This window comes from Myxine glutinosa, chromosome 9 (genome assembly GCF_964187855.1).
Source record: "Myxine glutinosa chromosome 9, kmMyxGlut1.1, whole genome shotgun sequence".
Taxonomy (NCBI): domain Eukaryota; kingdom Metazoa; phylum Chordata; class Myxini; order Myxiniformes; family Myxinidae; genus Myxine; species Myxine glutinosa.
This window is the reverse complement of record NC_136269.1, coordinates 102,535,237-102,552,942: the sequence shown is the minus strand read 5'-3', so window position 1 is coordinate 102,552,942 and position 17,706 is coordinate 102,535,237. Positions and strand designations below refer to the sequence as shown.

Here is a 17,706-nt window from a genome sequence, read left to right as displayed (position 1 = left end):
ACTCGATAGCACTTTTTCCGGGAGGCCAAGCCGAGTATTCACTACATGGATGCCTTTAGGAACGTGGAGTTCACGGTTAGTCCGTGCAGGAAAGTTCTCTACATGGGCGCCTTGAGGAACGTGGAGTTCACGGTTAGTCCGTGCATGAAAGTTCACTACATGGACGCCTTTAGGAACGGCGTTCACGGTTAATCCGTGTAGGAATCTTGGCTCGGCGGCTCCGCCGCATTCAGTGCTTCAACTTCTCAGAACTTCCCTAATAATTATGGTGGGACCGCTTGTCGCTGTAGTCCCATGAATAGCGGTCTCCTTCTCGGCCACTACTGACAATCCTTCCTTCGGGAGCTGCCGTAACTCAGGGAGCCTCCATAATAATATTGATTGCGGCCACCACCAAAACTACCGCCCAGTTGTACTCTCCTGTAGACCTCTCGACGCCTACGAAATGCCTTCCCTACTGTTATGGTCCGACCCTCCAAATCCTTGCCATTCCAATTCTTCTCTGCCTCTCTGGCGTCTTTTGTGCTTGCAAACGTGACAAAGCCGAACCCTCTTGACTGTTGCGTTTCCCTGTCTCTTACCAACCGCACTTCCACCAGCGGCCCATATCTGTTGAAGACAGAGGTCAGAACTTCTTCCTCTGTTTTGAAGTTCAGTCCCCCTACAAATAACTTGGTACTTTTGTCGCCATCCCGAGCTGGTGTGGTGTTATTTTCCTTGCTGGGCTCTTTACCAACCCTCAGGTTACCATAAACCTGACCCCCGGCCAAATCATTCCCGATAACCACAGATACACCCTCTACAGGAAGTGTGGCTTGTAAACCGACGGTGACCGGTCCTGACACCAAATCGGACTCCAAATGGATGACATGAAGTGGAGCACTAACACCGCCCCCGATCCCCTGTAAACGAACACTATCCCCCGTTGCCGTCTCCTCGGACCATGGCAAAATGCCTTCAAGCATTAAAGATTGATGTGCCCCTGTGTCCCTCACTATCCTAACCGGTTTCCGGTTAGTCGAGGCTCCATCCCGTGACACAAACCCCTCTGAAATAAATGGTTGGTAACCCTTTTGATGGCGATTTCTCACAATGGCCATTGCATTTGGAGTCGTAATAGTCGGACTCCGCTCTGGGTCTTCCCTTTTCATGCGGTAACAACTGGACATCAAGTGTCCAGGTTTCTTGCAAAAAGCGCAAGTAGGCCCGAAGGAAAAACTCGTGGTCTGCCTCGGGCCCCCCGAACTATAAGTTTGTCTTGGGCCCGCATCCCTCTGATTTCGAACAGGTGGGGTATCCGCGTTGTCCCCATAATCCTCTCGAGGCCGCCGCCATGTATGGTCGTTCTCCGCACCTGCTGTTCCCCACCTCCCCTGCGGAGATCTAGGCGAGGAGTTAGGTTCGTGGACCCCTATTCGGTGGGTTAAGGCATAATCATCTGCCATGGGGGCTGCGTCCCACAACTTTGGTACTTTCTTTTCCTGCAGGTACACTTTGATGTCCTCGTGGACACACTGCTGAAATTCCTCCACCAGGATCAAGTCACGCAATGTTTCGAAGTCTTTCCTGACTCCTTTTGACTCACACCACCGATCAAACATGTTTTCTTTCACTCTGGCAAACTCCACATGGGTCTCACTCTCCCTCTTCCTGGCATTCCTGAATTTTTGCCTGTAAGCTTCCGGAACCAACTCATAGGCTTTGAGGATGTGCTTCTTCAGTACCTCATAATCTGCACATTGGTCCATTGGTCCATTGGTAGCGCCGAATAAATCTCTTGAGCTTTTCCCACCAGCACACTTTGCACGAGTATGGTCCAGGCCTCCTCCGGCCAGTTTAATTGTCGAGCCACTTTCTCAAAGTGTGGAAAAAATCTCGCGACCTCCTTTTCACTGAACGGTGGAACCAGCCTCACATGTCTGCCCACATCCCAGGTTTTCTGGTAAGGTGTCGACCCCGTCAGCAAGGGTGGTGCCTCTCCCCGTTCTCTCATTAACTCCAGCTCCTTGAATTTAATTTCTTGCTGAAGCTCCATGTCACGTTCCTTTAATTCCCTTTCCGCTTTTCTCTCCTCTGCTTCGAGTTCCCTTGTTTTCATCCTTTCTAACCTTTCCTGGAGTTCTCGTTCCCCTCTCCTTTCTTCTTCTGCTCTTTCCTTTTCTGCTTTCCTTTCTTCTTCTGCTAACCTTTCCTGGAGTTCTCGTTCCCCTCTCCTTTCCTCTGCTTGTTTCTCTTCTCTCCTCTCTTCTGCTTTCCTTTCTTCTTCTTTGATCCGTTCCTGGCTCCGTAATTGCAACTCCAGTTTCCGGAGCTCAACGTCTTCTGGTTCTTCGGGTAGCCACTCCCAGGCTAACTCGTCCCATGTTCCTAATCCCACCATAGACTGTATCACCGTGGTCTGCAACTCTGCCTTCCTCAAATTAGTTCGGACCTCCAAGTTAAAATGTTTGGCCAATTTCAAGAGGTCCGACTTTAGTAACGCTCGGAACTGTGCCTCACTCGGGGTTACCACAAAGTTCTGTGCCACAAACGCCATGGTGCCTATCGTTAACACCTGTTAACCTTCACCCAAGACTTTACCCCAATTTCTCAAAAAAATTTCCAATTAATAATTAATTAATTAATAAAAAACTATTATTTTATTATGTTATACAATTTTAAATCCTGGACGTAGACCCAATTGCGAAGCCACAAATCGTAATTTGGACGAGCCCCCAATTCTGTTACGTGGTCCCCTCGGTGAATACCTGGTCTCGGTGACCCCCGGACCGTGAGAGGAACTTCGCCAGAAAGTTGTATTATATATGCGCTTTCGCCACGCAATCCATATGAATTCCACCCAAGAGAAAACTGATGTTCAAGGATATATTTCAATGGTAATGATACCATACAATTTCAATGATACAACCACGGAGATTTTCCCCGAGCAATCAACAACAAACAACCATCAACAATTCCCAATCCACAATCAATTCCCTATATGATTAAGATGGCCATCTTATATCTGTGTGTCCCTGTTGGTACTCACGACCCCCTTTTGGTCTCGGTCCCACACAATGTCTCTGGGCCCCTCCTGACCAAGATGATGGTCGGCGTCGCCGCACTCGGGCGGTTGAACGAACCCCGGGTGGACGTTTCCACCGGGCAGGTATCGTACCAGGCACCACGGCTGCAGCCCCTCGTGGCCACGCGAAGCGGGTACGGGAAAGCAAGCCAAAAGCCCCACGCCGCTTGCAAGGCGTGTTAGGCCCCAACGTGCGACCCGTACGCGTCTTTTTAGACGGTGTCGCGAACGGTGCCGAACGCTGGGTCGGTGCACGGCCACACGACAGTTTGACGTCCACCGGGCAGGTATCCGTCCCGGTAACTCCTCTCGCCAGACGGGCTCGGGAACGCCGCTGTTTCACGCGGCTCAAGATCGATGCCACCTCTCGTCGGAGCGGGGCGAGGAAGAAGACTCCTCGTCGCTTTTCTTCCTCGTGTCTTTTCCTCTTCCGTTTCCGGCCTCTTTTCAGAAGGGCTCCTGACCCTCCAACCACAACAACTCTTAATCTACTACACATTGATAAGCAAAGACCTGAATGGTAATTCACATACATTCACATAAATATGTAACAGTATATATATATATATATATATATATGTATAAATAAATAAATAAATAAAAGAAAGTTTTTGTTTGTTACTTGCCGGAAAAGATTCCGGCAAGTATGTTGATCTGTTCGTTTGTCTGTCTGTCTGTCTGTCTGTCTGTGTTTGTTTGTTTGTCTGTCTGTTTGTCTGTTTGTCTGTCTGCAGCACTACGTCTACACCGTTGCACGTAGAATCGCCAAACTTTGCACACGTATTTGTCTTGCCCTCTAATATACTGTGCCCAAATGATGACGTCATCGGTCACGTGGTTTGGCCGCCATCTTGGAAAAGCTGAAAAAATTTGCACCTCCATATCTCCGAAAGTGCTGAACAGAAAAATTGATACATGGCTCATTGTAAAAAACTCTCGATGGGGAATAAAATATGTTAATGATGACGTCATCGGTCACGTGGTTCGGCCGCCATATTTGTCCTAAATGGCTGATAAAAAAGTACATTCCGGCAAGTCCTCGGTCTCTGACCGATTTTTCATTTGTTTGTTTGTTTGTCTGCACACGCTAATCTCCTGAACTGTGAAAGATAGGAGGAAACCTCTGAAACAAAAAATGTCGGAATGGGCCCCGGGAAGGTTAAAGGCTGGGTGTCGAGGCCGGTCGAGCCCGCTTCGGCCGGGCTGGGCCCATTTCGCAATTAAAAGCTGAGCTGAATTATACAGACTTGGCATTTAATATGGAATTTTTTTTTTTTCTTGACTTGGGTTTACTTTCTGAACTCGGTATATCAATCTGGTGAGTTTCTTTTACGCTTCGGTGATTTCTTTGTTAAAAGAACCATGTCACTGATTGTCTGTCACAGCAAGAAGTCAATAACAGGATTATATCACAGGTGGCGTGACAAAATGTAAGGACAGGTACATTTGACGATTGGCTTCACAATCGGGTATATAAGGGTTGTTGCGTTCTGTATTCGTGGAAAACAACTGCTGCACGTCTACAAAAGTTACTGTCGCTTCCCCTGGAGATGGTCCGTCAACTTGACAATGCTGTTTGTCATGGAGTGGTGGCTTTACGAAATTCCGGCATGAAACAGTGTGCTATTGCTTGGCAGTATGGCATCACTCAAGGTCAGGTGTCAAAGATCCTGAAACGAAATGCTCAGAGGGGTGTCCCTGCTCCAATACCGAGGCCAGGACGTCCCCGCAGAACCACAAGGAGGGATGATCGCCAGCTGCACCGGTTAGTCCGCAATGGCCGTACCAAGTCAGCTAATCGGCTTAGGGCTGGGTGGCAGCAACTGACAAATGCCTGTATCCAGAAGGCTAGTCAACCAACGACTGGTTCAAGCAGGCTATCGTGCCAGGCGTCCCCTGAGAAAGCCACGTCTGACCAGACAACACTGCCAGCACTGATTGCAGTGGGCCAGAGAGCACCGTCAATGGCAGCCAGGACACTGGAATCACGTGATCTTCAGTGACGAGTCTAGATTTCTGGTCTATCGTCAAGATGGTCGCGTCCGAGTGCGCAGACAAGTGCATGAAGCCTACAACGAAGATTGTATAGTGCCAAGAGTCCAAGCTGGAGGTGGTGGGGTGACCGTTTGGGCTGCTTTTCATGCAGGGGGCAAAACTGACCTGGTTGCTCTGAATGGAAACCTGAACCAGTTCAAGCACAGGGCCATTCTGGAAGAAACATTGCTTCCATTTGTTCGTGCAGCCTTTCGAGGAAACTTTGTCTTCCAAGATGACAATGCACGGCCTCATCGTGCTCGCATGATCCAACACTTTCTTGCTGACCGTGGTGTAGAGCATAAGGAGTGGCCTGCCATGTCCCCGGATTTGAATCCGATAGAGAACTTGTGGGCAGAATCAACGCGTCAAATCGACAACTTGGACCAGCAGCCTGCCTCTGTGCATGAATTGCAGCAGGCTATTGTAACTGCATGGCAAGCGATTCCTGTCCAAACCTTGGAAAATCTCGTGAACAGCATGCCTCAACGTGTACGTGCTCTCCTGAATGCTCGTGGGGGTTACACAAAGTACTGAACTGTAATTTTACTGTCCGTAATCCCAGTCGTAATTTAACTTTTGTTTTTATTTTAAAAATTTTTGCCTGATGTGCAAAATAAAGAGATACTTCTGGAAAACGCACAGAAGTTTAACAGTACTGTCCGTGAATTGAGTTCGATATCAGTTTCCATCACTTTCAATGATCAATTTATTTGCTTCGAAATGTCAAATGTGGTTTTTGTTTCTTTTAAAGGTCACATTAACAAAATCTAGAATAATTTCAACATAATTCCAATGAACTTTTGGTTCTAAGTCATCTTGAAAAGTAAGTTCACCCCCACAAAAAAAATATTCCATATTAAATGTCAGGTCTGTAGTAGTCAATATTCTACGGCCGTGAGTAAAAGCTGAATTATAGTCGTAAATTCATTCAAAATAGAACCCGGGCAATGCCATATGGATGTAGAAACATATGTATGTACGTGCAGATTCATATGTATCTATATTATAAAGCAGGAGTGTCTGTCTATCTGTCCATCCGTCTCAAAAAAACTACTCTTTCAGCTTTGGGGCTAGCCCCTGTCAAACCTTCTATGGAACCTTTTGAAGTCCCAGTGGGTGTCCTAAAGTGGGTGGAAGGTTTCATAAATTTCTCAATACAATTGATTTTCTATCTGTGCGAAGTGTTACGTATCCACCCTTGCTCGCTGGAAGATTCAGCTGTATTGGTTATCACATTAGAATGGTGTTTAAATTTGTGTACCTCACGTGTGTTTGTAACATTGTATTTTGTTATATTAATGGTATCGTATTAATTTGTGATTGGAATGATGCTGTTTAGAATGAAAATATAGAGAGATCGAGTTTGAAGGAGAATGAGGAAATAATGTGAGGGTTTCCACATGTGACATTCACGGATTCGGCATTTGCAGTCCCACCATTGACTGCGCATAGACACATTCAACTGCAACAGTCGCTCCTTCACGAGCCTCGATCTTGTATACAAAAAAAAAAAAAAAAAAAAAAAAAAGGTTTTTTGCCCAAGTCCTTCAAGAACCGGCTGTCCATGCCTGATGTTCGACTGAAGGTATCACTGGAATGTGGAATTTATTGATTCATGGCTTGGCATTCGCTGTTTCCGCATTGTCTTTTTGCATTCGGGCCCCCACCCGTGGGTAGCACAGGCACGTCGCTAGTCACACACACACACACACACACACACACACACACACACACACACACACACACACACACACACACACACACACACACACACACACACACACACACACACACACACACACACACACACACACACACACACACACTTCTCCTCCTAAACCTACTCACAAATATAATCAATACAAATACCCTCTCAGTACAAGGATCAATCGAAACAAGTCACATGGCAAATATGCTCACTGCCATTGAAAACAATTCTCACTTTTAATGATCGAGCAGATAATGCAATTAGCTTGAACCTCAAATGAATATGCATAAAAACATGGCATCACTTTTTTATTACATTTCCTTTTGCACATTCATTTCAAATGCATATGAAAATAACAAAGCAAAAAATAACCTCCCACTCCACCCCTTCCCTCTTTTCAACTAGAACAATAGCTAAATCTGCTCTTAAGGCTGAATGCTTCAATTCTGTGTTTGCTTCCAAATATTTTGTCCCAAATTCACACTCTGTACCCATCCTTCCCAGTAATACCCAACAACTCCTCGACTATGCATCGCTTACACCTGAGAAGGTGGAGAATTTTCTCTTTATCTCTAGACTCTGATTCTGTGACTGGACCGGATGGCATTCAGCTCAATTGTCCTGAAAACCTGTTCCGCCGCTCTTGCACATTGTCTCTATGCTCGGTTCATCCTATCATTTCCCCTAAGTGTTATTCCATCTGCTTGGAAATCAGCCAATATCACTGCATTGCATAGAAAGTGCAAAAACCCATTCCCTTAACTACAGACCTATCACCTAACTTTCAGTCAACAACAATGCCATGGAATTCATCATGACGGTGGATATAAAATCATTATTTTTCTCCCAATTACCTTATCCAAGATCATCAATTTCAGACATGGTCACTCCACCTTGGACATGTTGCTTATGCTCTCCGAAGAATGGATGGAGGCCCTCAATGACAGATATGAGACCAGGGCCATCTCTCTAGACTTATCTCGAGCTTTCTTATCTTTAGACTTGCAGGCAGACACCCCGCCTTGCCAATGGAATCCAAGGCCAACTGCACATGTTGGCTTTCTCTACTCTCGTAGCCAACATCGTAGCTTAATGACTTTCTCTACTCTCGTAACCATAATGACATCGTAGCTCTCGTAGCCTAATTATTTTCTCCACACTTGTAGCCCACATATGACTCAACGGAATCCTCTAATCTCCTCTCCCTGTCAATTCCACCCACTGCCATCGCATTTCTCATCCCTCGGACAGGCAGAAAGAAGCCTCTCCCCTCCCTGGAAACCACGATAGAATCAGGAGCTGGTCAAACACTTAGAATATGTCTTTCAATCCTGACAAATATCACACTCACTGTTTCTCGAAAATGACCATTTGACAAACTCCCCCATCTCCTTTTTTAACAATAATCTTGAAGAAGTTCAGTCACTCAGATGTTTGGGCCACACCATCAGCCATGCTTTTTCCATGCTCTGTCCACCCTCTCCCCCTCCAAGGCTTCTGTGGGGCACATGTGGACTGCTAACAACTCCCCTTGTATTGAAACTATCAAAATCCAGAATCACCGCTCACCTCTACTCATCAATTCCTGTTCCCCCCCCCCCCCCCCCACATCTGGAACCAACCTCCACATTCTCATAAATCTCATTATTCTCTCCAGATGTTCAAGATAGTTTTTCGCCACCACCTCCAATCATCCCCCATCCAATAGCATGATCTTGTCTACTCTTCTACCCCAGTTTACCCTCCCCAAGCTCATCTATTTCCAAGTTTCCAGTTCTGCCTGAGAGCTTGCTGCTGTTTCCATCTTGTCCACCCATCTCCTCTCCCTGTCAATGCTGGAGCACCCCAATATAGTATTCTGGGCCCAGTCCTATTCCTACGCTTCATCAGTGATCTCTCTTGATTCTTCCCTCCCCAGTTCCCTTTTTTGTCAAAGTGTCCCTCTATTTTGTCTCTCAACCCTGCTGTTGCTGTTCCGCACTCTTTCTCCTGTTCCTATTGACACACTTTTGTTCAACTTCATCTGAACTTTGTTTGTTTGTCCCATTTCAAATCTTTGAGCCGTTCGTTTTCGAGGTTCCTTACGTCCGACAGAGCTGAAATTTGGCCCACGGTCCTCTTTTCTGGTACATTTTCATCTATGAAATTTTAATTAAATAAGCGTTACGCCTAGGTCCCCGGTCGGTGAAGTAATGTGAGTTGACAAAGTGGAAGACGCATGGCGGCCATCTTGGATTTTGACGTGGCGACACAATTTGCAATAGCGGTCTTCCTTATGCCTAGACACACCCACACACCAGATTAAAAGTTGGTACTTCGCTTATTTTTCAAGATATTCCGCTAACAGGGTTCAGACATACATGGCGGCGGCCATCTTGGATTTTGAAGTGGCGACCCAATTTTCAATAGCGTTCGTCCTTATGCGTAGATACACCCACACACCAGATTAGAAGTTGGCAGTTCGTTTCTTTTTCAAGATATTTCGCTCACAGGATTCAGACATTTACTTTTCAAGATATCACGCTCACAAGGTTTAGATATGGTGACAGCCATCTTGGATTTTGACGTGGCGACCTCATTTTCAATAGGGTTCTTCCATATGCCTAGTTGCACCCACACACCAAATTAGAACTCGGTCCTTTGCTTACGCACGCACGCACGTACGCACACACTCGCGCACGGATGGATGGACGGACGCACACACGGACGGACGGGAAAACCATAGTCCCCATTTCGCTCCGCGGTGCGACGGGGGACAAAATAAATAAATAAAAAGGTTTAAAGCTTTAAAAAAAAAAAAAAAAGTGTGTAGCCCCCCAAAAAAAGTTTTTTCGTTTACTTGTGTTCTGTTATGTCCTGATCTATTCAATGGTCTCGCTCATCCAGGCGCTCAACTTTGTATACAAAAAAGAATCACAACCTCCAATAGTTTCTTTCAGCAAAAATGTAAATCCAAAGCAGAATATATTTCCTTTATTATTATTTTTTCTCTCTATACAGTGTCGAGGCTCATGGATGAGCTAGAACACAGCACAAAAAGAAGTGAACAGTATAAATATATGGGGGAGTAAAGAAGAAGAAAAAATCATCAGCAGGACCGAAGGACGAAATATAGGGAGACTTGAAGAAATAAGGGGTGTGCAGAAGAATGTTAGAGGAGGAGACAGGGGTTTAACAAGATGGGGACAGCCACAACCTTTCAATCACAGAAATGGAAGGAAAAGCTGGAAATACGGAATGATGTGGGTTTGGGAATGGTTAATGGGGATATATATTGTTGCGGATATGGGATTTGGATCCATCCATATCCGCTTGTAAATATTCCCCTATTTCCCCAATACTTCCCAACTATCCCCAATCCCCCATTCCCTAGTCCCATTTTCTGTAAACAACACTCTGTAGCCCCGACCTTCCCCTATTTCCCCCATTAAATGTCGCATCCAGGTCCACCGCATCTCACGTAGACAACTATAGGACATCTTGCTAGTTATTCTTAGTCTATGTCAGTTAAGGACTCGGTTCCATTAATTCTGACTCTTCGTTGCACCAGAATGTGATTGTATGGCACCGTTAGAAAGTTTAGGACCTCCCAATACCTCCCCGCAGCTCTTCCTCATGGTACAACAACAACAACAACAACAGCGGCGGCGGCGCGGGGAGTGTGCGTCCTCACTCCGGCTTGGTTAGCTGCCATTGAACATGTGCTCCGACGGGGTTACCACGCAGGGGCTCGCTGTCAGCTCCTCGTCAAGGGCGGAGCCCGGTAACCCCCCCGCACCCAATAGAAGCGGCGGACCGATTCCATCTGGGGCGGAGCCAACGAGCCGAGGGCGTGTCACTCCCCGCTGAGCATGCGCAGGAAGAGGGAGGTGACGTCAGATGCGCCCTCAGCTTGGAGAGAGAAGACGCCACCTCCGAGCGCTACAATATCTCCCCGCATCTCTGGACCACCGTGTTGATTCTACCCCTGAGCCAAGGTGCACCTTGTGCTATCGACTGCCTGTCCTTCCCTGCCATCAATCCCCGTGTAAGTCAGTCTTGTCCCGTTTGTCTGTGGTCTGTCGGGGATAGATAAGACTGTGTCTAAGTGCCCATCTTTTCTGTGCTTTACCTCTTACCGTGTAATCTACCCGTTTCTGCATCACCAATTATATCCTCCTCCGGAGGTCTTGAGAACTGTACCCCTTGTGTCGTTGCATTTATCCCAGCCGTTGTGTCCTTTCCTTCATCGATTTAGCGTAGCGCGATTCGGCCAACGTTCGAGTGGAATCGGGTGAGTTGGGGAAGAATCGGGTAAACTGTGCGAACACGGCGGCCATTCCGCTCGGTCAAGCAACATCTAAAGTCGTGTCCGTAACAATATATATAAGATCATGATTGTGGATGGGAGATGAGCTCAGATGACCGTGAACAGCTGTCTTTAAACTCTGGAGGGAAGAATGAGATTGAAAAGACTGTATAAGTTGGTTCCACTAGTGGGGGTGGGGAGGGAGTGAGGGGAAAGGAGGAATGAATGAGGGGGGTGGGGGGTGAGCAGTGAGTCTGGATTTTGGAAGTTTCTGGTAGAGGGACCACATGCATCCTGTAGAAACCTATAGAGGACAGCGCACAGAAAGGGCAGAAGGTACAAAACCAGAAAGAAGGCAGTGGAAGACAGAGCCCACAGACCTGTCTGTGGTGCGAAAGTGAGAGGCCCAAAGACTCAGCTTCATCTCAGGAGATTCCAATCACTGAGCAGCACATATTTTAGGTCAGAATAATGGGTGAGAGGCTGGGGGACGTGGTGGCTGCTCAGATCGCCACAGCAAAAATGGAAAACAAAAATGCCTAAACTACAAGTATTTCACCAATAGAGCAATGTCAGCAGACAATACCAATACCTTAATAAGTTCGTTATTACTTACTGTAATGATAATTTGAAGGAATTTGATTCTTGCTGGCCACACCATGTCTCAGGAACATCTGCAACAACAAACACCAAAATAAGCATTCAAACACACAAAGGGAAATTAGAACAAAGAATAGCAAAGTAATAATAATCCATATTATAAAAGGAGCCCTGTCTGTCTGTTTGTCGTGTTATGACTTGAGAATGGATTAACGGATTTCAATAAATTCAATTACGGTGGATTCGGGTAACTCCCGGGAGTGTTTGTGATCCCCCCCCCCCCCCCGCCCCAAGCAAAAAAATCAATTTTTTTTTTATGGGTACATGGACACGCGTGTAAAAACTGCGAATGCCAACACGTGACTTTGGTTATCCCTGCACGGAGAGCAGGATCTCCCAGGAATGAATGAATGAATGATCGTTTTAAGGCAATTTTCCCCGCTAGAGCAGGGGTTAGCTTTGTGGGCCCCATGACAATCATGGTTCCCTGTTTGAGGCAATGTTTTTATGGCCGAATGCCCTTCCTGACGCCAACCCTTGGTCGCCTCTTACGATGCACAGGGATACGGTGTACCTATTATAAATCGGGGTCATTCATCCCAGCAAGCTGGTACTCAATTTGCCCACCTCGAAAGGATGACAGGCTGAGTCAACCCCCCTGGCGTCAATTCAGCGATCGATCGGGATTCGAACCCAGGATCCTAGGATCCCAAGCCGGCACCCTAACTGCTAAGCCAACACCAAGCTTGCACGATCTCCCAGGAATCATTTTATTTTCTTCCCCCATAGATTAGCCATCGCAGCAAAGATTGGTATTTCCGTCAGCGAAGCAACAGGTCTTGTTTTCTAGCAATGTTAAATCACTATGACCAATTAAAAACTTGGGCAAAATATTTGAAATAATTTACTCAATAACAGAACAAATCCGCACATATGAGTAATACGATTTCTCAGTGGCAAAAGTCTGGATGTATTTGGAAAAGATTAAATGTGAAGTTAACGTTACTGTTTATGCAGGAAAATATTACATTTAACCATTTACATGAAAACATTGAGACTAGAAATGAGACTGCAGGTCTTACACCACCTGCTTTGTTGAGAGAAATAATCATATTAACAACTCAAAGCAGCTAAAGTTTAGAAAATAATTGAAGTTTGCTGTAAAAAATGACTTATTTATTTCAACTAAACATTTCTGTCAGCCAGAAAATGATTATTGGAGCAATTCACATATGCAAGTTCAGCAATATACCACATGCATGAGGTTTTTGTGCATCTGCAAGCTATTTACACTTTCAATTACACCATGACAATGCATATTGGAAAATGGATACCAGAACATCCTGTGGGGACTTGTGGCAAAACATGGGACCATTCACGTTGCAGTATGCAGCCAGGCAATCCAAGTTCACAAGCTGCACGGTACCAGAATATCAGTCATGGAACATACTGCATGATCATCTAATGTTGCACAAGATTATAGCAACAATCCATTGTTTTACAGGTTAAAAAGTCACCTTATTAAAGACATTTTCTGTCACATTGACGAGACATGGCTTCCAATCTTGTCCAGCTGTCTGCACAGACCAGCAGAAAAGTACGATAAAACATGCAAGATCGAGTACAGAGGGCAGTAACTTTATGTTTAATCACGGCACAACAGAATCAGAAAATCTAAATTTAAAGGGTAACAAGTAATATTGCTATTTAGAACACGTTTCCTGCAATATTTACACAATCTGTTGCAATTTCCAAAGAAAGATTCATCCAACCCAAAACCCAGTTCAGTTATGGAACCCCGAACACACCTAATACCCGTCTAGTAGCATGGCAAGGCAGTCATACAATTGACCAATTCATGGAATCTGATTATGGTACATCTATTCCGCATTTAACCTTGATTTGGTTAATGTTTTGTTACAATATCGCTGATACAATAGGGAACTTGTATCTTTTCAACGTCGCGACATTCGCTATTACGTCATTTGCCAGTGGGGCACAGCGAACTATTTGCCGCATAGACGTAGAGGCGTATGTATACGCTGAACAGTTGCATCACACCATTTTGATGGTGTTTGAAATGTGATTCAATCGCTTATAAAGAAGAGTTCAAAATGCACAATAAGTGGTACAAGTGAGTCCGATATAAGAAAACGATGAATTAAAAATTAAATTATCGGTTTTAAAGCATTTTGATGCTGGAGAATGAGCAGTTGATATTGGGACAGTGCTTGGGCTGTCACATCAATTCTATCACTCTTCCCTCCACCCAACCTATTGCATACAATCAACCTCCACAACCATTACTGGTGAATGTTATCTTATTTAAATTTATATTTACCTCGGCCACCGAAGGTGGATGAAGGTTATGTTTTCACCCCTGTCTGTCTGTTTGTTTGTTTGTCTGTGAACAAGATATCTCAAAAAGTTGTGACCGGATTCAGACGAAATTTGGTGGAGAGGTAGGATATGTGATAAGGACGAAATTATTAGATTTTGGTGAAGATCCGGATCCGGATCTGGCTACTATCATTTTTTAAGTGATTCTTCACCATTGGGAGATAGGGCCAAAACCATATATAGCAGGGTATCTCAAAAGGTTGTGGACCGATTGGGGTGAAACTTGGTGAGGAGGTTGTGTGTGTGACAAAGAAGAGTTTTTTCAATTTTAGTGATGATTCGAATCCGGATCTGAGAATTTAAAAAAAGTTATTTTGCACCATTCAGTGATTGGGCTAAAACCGACATATAGCACGATATCTCAAAAAGTTATGGACGGATGCGGACAAAACTTGGACAGGTTGGGTGTGTGACAAGGAAGAATTGATTTAATTTTGGTGAAGATCTGAATATGGATTTGGATACGAGAATTATTTAATTCTTAAGAAATTCTTTACTATTGAGAGATCGGGCAAAAAGTGATATACAACATGATATGTGTAAGTGATACATATCACTGTGAGTGATACAACAGACATTATATATTTCAAAAAGTTGTGGACAAGCTATGACTAAACTTGGGGGACAAGTTGCGTAGGTGACAAGAACAAGTCGATTAGATTTTGGTTCAGAACCGAATCTAGATCCGGCATATCAGTGGGATACAAAACAAACTGTTCACCCTGGCGGAGGTATGCGCTCTAGTGAGTGCCATTCTAGTTAGAAATGTATTTAATTTTAAAACATTATATCATTAAGGAACGTACTATACATGTATGTAGGCCTGCTGTTTTTTTCTGATGAGAAATGTTGAGAAGAACCCATCTCGAGTTTATATATTAATTATTATGGGAAAATGTTATTTGCTTAAAGTCACATTTTTTGAGAACAACTACGATGTTAATTAAGTGAGGATCAAGTGTGCCAATTGAACCCAGACCGGACAACTCAGAAGGTGAATATGCCATGCAAATGGCCTATCTTGCCACATTCTTACAATATAGAAAATGGATTAAGTACCAAGGCATTAGTATTGAAGACAGCTAGTAAATGGCTACAACGAGGGACTCAAAACAATGAACTATATTATATAGAGTATTTAAATGAAATTATAGCAGCTGGTGTTGGGCCTGGTGTTGGGCTAGCGGCTAGGGTGCCGGCTTAGGATCCTAGGATCCTGGGTTCGAATCTCGGTCGATAGCCGAATTAATGCCAGGGGGGTTGACTCAGCCTGTCATCCTTCTGAGGTCGGCTAATTGAGTACCAGTTCACTGGTAATTCCCTGTTTGTCGTTGAAGGCGGCAAAAAGGGTTGGCGTCAGGAAGGGCATCCGGCCGTAAAACATTGCTTCAAAAAGGGGACCAAAAAACAACAACTACCACGGTCCCCGAAAAGGCCAACCCCTGCTTTGCGGGGAAAAATGGCCTCTAAACGGTGGTTTTTTTTTATAGCAGCATCACAGAAATATAGCTGAGGAAAACAATTCTAAAAAAAACCTAGCAGTAACATCAACTTCACCAGCTCTTTTGTAAATAGGGTAAGCAACCATGGTGAGGATGAATATTCATTTCTCAAATGTAGTAATGATGATGAGGAGATTAAAAAAAAGAAAGCACATGTTATTACCTGAAATGAAAGGCTTCCGAGTGTAAACCCCAGGGCTAGAGCCCTTGTAGGATATGTTACCTTCACAACACAAACAAAGGAGGAAACATTATCATCATTGCTTAAATAAAACATCAAAACGTGAAAAACTGATGATGTTCCTGAGACCACTATGATGTTGACAATGACAGCCAAGCTGGACCGCCTCGATCTTTATTCCGATTACTCTAAATAACCTCCTCCCCCGGGATCACCTTTGTGTCCCGGAGGTGCCCCCTATCTCGCCTACGCACCATCAGGTAGTCAACGGTTGTCGTCGACCCACCTGACGTGTATGTAACAAGCTTATTATCCTCTTTCTGGAACTGAGTATTACAAATCAACAAATCAGCTCCATCAGCAAACTCCAAAATCCTTTCACCTTCTCTATTTCTCACACCATATCCGTAACCCCCATGAACTCCCTCAAAACCATCCATACTCCTTCCCACATGTCCATTCAGGTCTCCTCTCACCACAACAACTTCCTCACTTTTTATGGAGACATTATACAGAAAATAAAAGTTATTAAAGCTCCAATAAACAACAATGATGACAACAATAATAATAATAATATTATTAATAACTAGAGAGTTCATAGAATACCTTATTCCTGCACAGTCTTGAAAAAAGGACATAGGGTCTTTTCAACTCTTGCTTTGTGTTTCCGAGCACAATCTATTTCCTACGAGCCGCGATTTTGTCTGAATCAATATGCCCTAACACAGAGCGCGTGGCAAATTTGATTGGTCGAGATGGCGTAAAATGGTGTAATTTTTTTGTCTAAGTACTGCTAAACAATGAGGTTTTTGTAAGTACCAACCAGGAAATTTGTGTTCTAGTGTTCAAGTATACAATTCATAAAATAAAGGTTTTAAAGGCTGCAGAAAAAGAAAAACGTTTTTCGGAAGTTTACCACTGTTGATAAACCGTCTTTTACATCACCTAATTTAACACGGTAAGTTAGTTATTCATGCCGATTGCTTGTGTCCTTTATTACGTCCCTAAAAACACCAAGTTTTCTGTTTGGAATGATTTTCAATTTTGTTTGACTGCCAGACAGGTAGACAGACTATAAAAAAAAAGAAAAAAAAATTAAAACTCAGCACATGCTTGATCGGGGCAAGATCCCGTAGAATTTGCCAAATTCAGAGTCAAAGTACTGCTAAGTTCATGTTCCGATTCATGTTCTGATCAGTGTTCTACAGTGTTCAAAACATTAAATTCAATTGAAAAAGTCGTTTCTTAATCATAGACCAACGTCTACAGATAGACAGTGTGTGCTGTAATAATATACTCTGAGGGTTCTCATAAGTATGCAGCGTTTTGCTACTCATCTTGAAAATTTGCTAAAGTCTTGAAATTCCTTATTTCAACATCCTTAATGATACAATTCTTGAGCAAACATGGTAGACTTTCTTTATAATCACCGATGTTACAAAAATACGACAAAGAGCATTTATCAGTGCAAAGCCTTGCCAAAGCATATCGATTCCATTTTAAATGCAAAATTTATAACCTGGTTTTATTGCTATGTAAAGCTGCTTGCTTGCATGTCACGCAATTTTTTAACATCATAAAATGAATAATATTGTTACGTTTGTGGGGGTAAACAATGAAATACCTTAGTCGAGATAGAATCGTGTAGGTTTAGATTGCTTCATATGCCACGTGAAGCCATCTCGATGTACGTAAGTAGGCCGTCTTTCCGGGTAAGAGTGTTTGCATGTCGCCATGAGGGGCATGGCTTTGTGTTAAGTAATTCTAGGGCTTAAAGGATAATTCCCCAGTGTGTAATTTGCCCGTTATCTTCCCTCCGTCTTTATTACAATAAAAAAGCCCGCAAAACAACAACTATAACAAATGACTCATTCGCTCACAGCACTGCCAGGGCCGACAGAAACAGCCGATCGGCAAGGAAACCCC

The 17,706-nt window shown here is 44.2% G+C and overlaps 1 protein-coding gene across 1 annotated transcript in view; it reads right to left on the bottom strand.

Annotated features, from left to right (window-relative positions):
• LOC137435166 (intermembrane lipid transfer protein VPS13C) overlaps positions 1 to 17,706 on the bottom strand; it is a 169,416-nt gene that overhangs the window by 90,618 nt on the left and 61,092 nt on the right. The window contains exons 8-11 of the mRNA XM_078785116.1: positions 15,763 to 15,822; positions 13,215 to 13,274; positions 13,032 to 13,112; positions 11,714 to 11,771 (exon numbers count right to left, since the gene is read on the bottom strand). Coding sequence (XP_078641242.1) covers positions 11,714 to 11,771; positions 13,032 to 13,112; positions 13,215 to 13,274; positions 15,763 to 15,822 — 259 coding nt within the window. The remainder of the gene's footprint in view (positions 1 to 11,713; positions 11,772 to 13,031; positions 13,113 to 13,214; positions 13,275 to 15,762; positions 15,823 to 17,706) is intronic.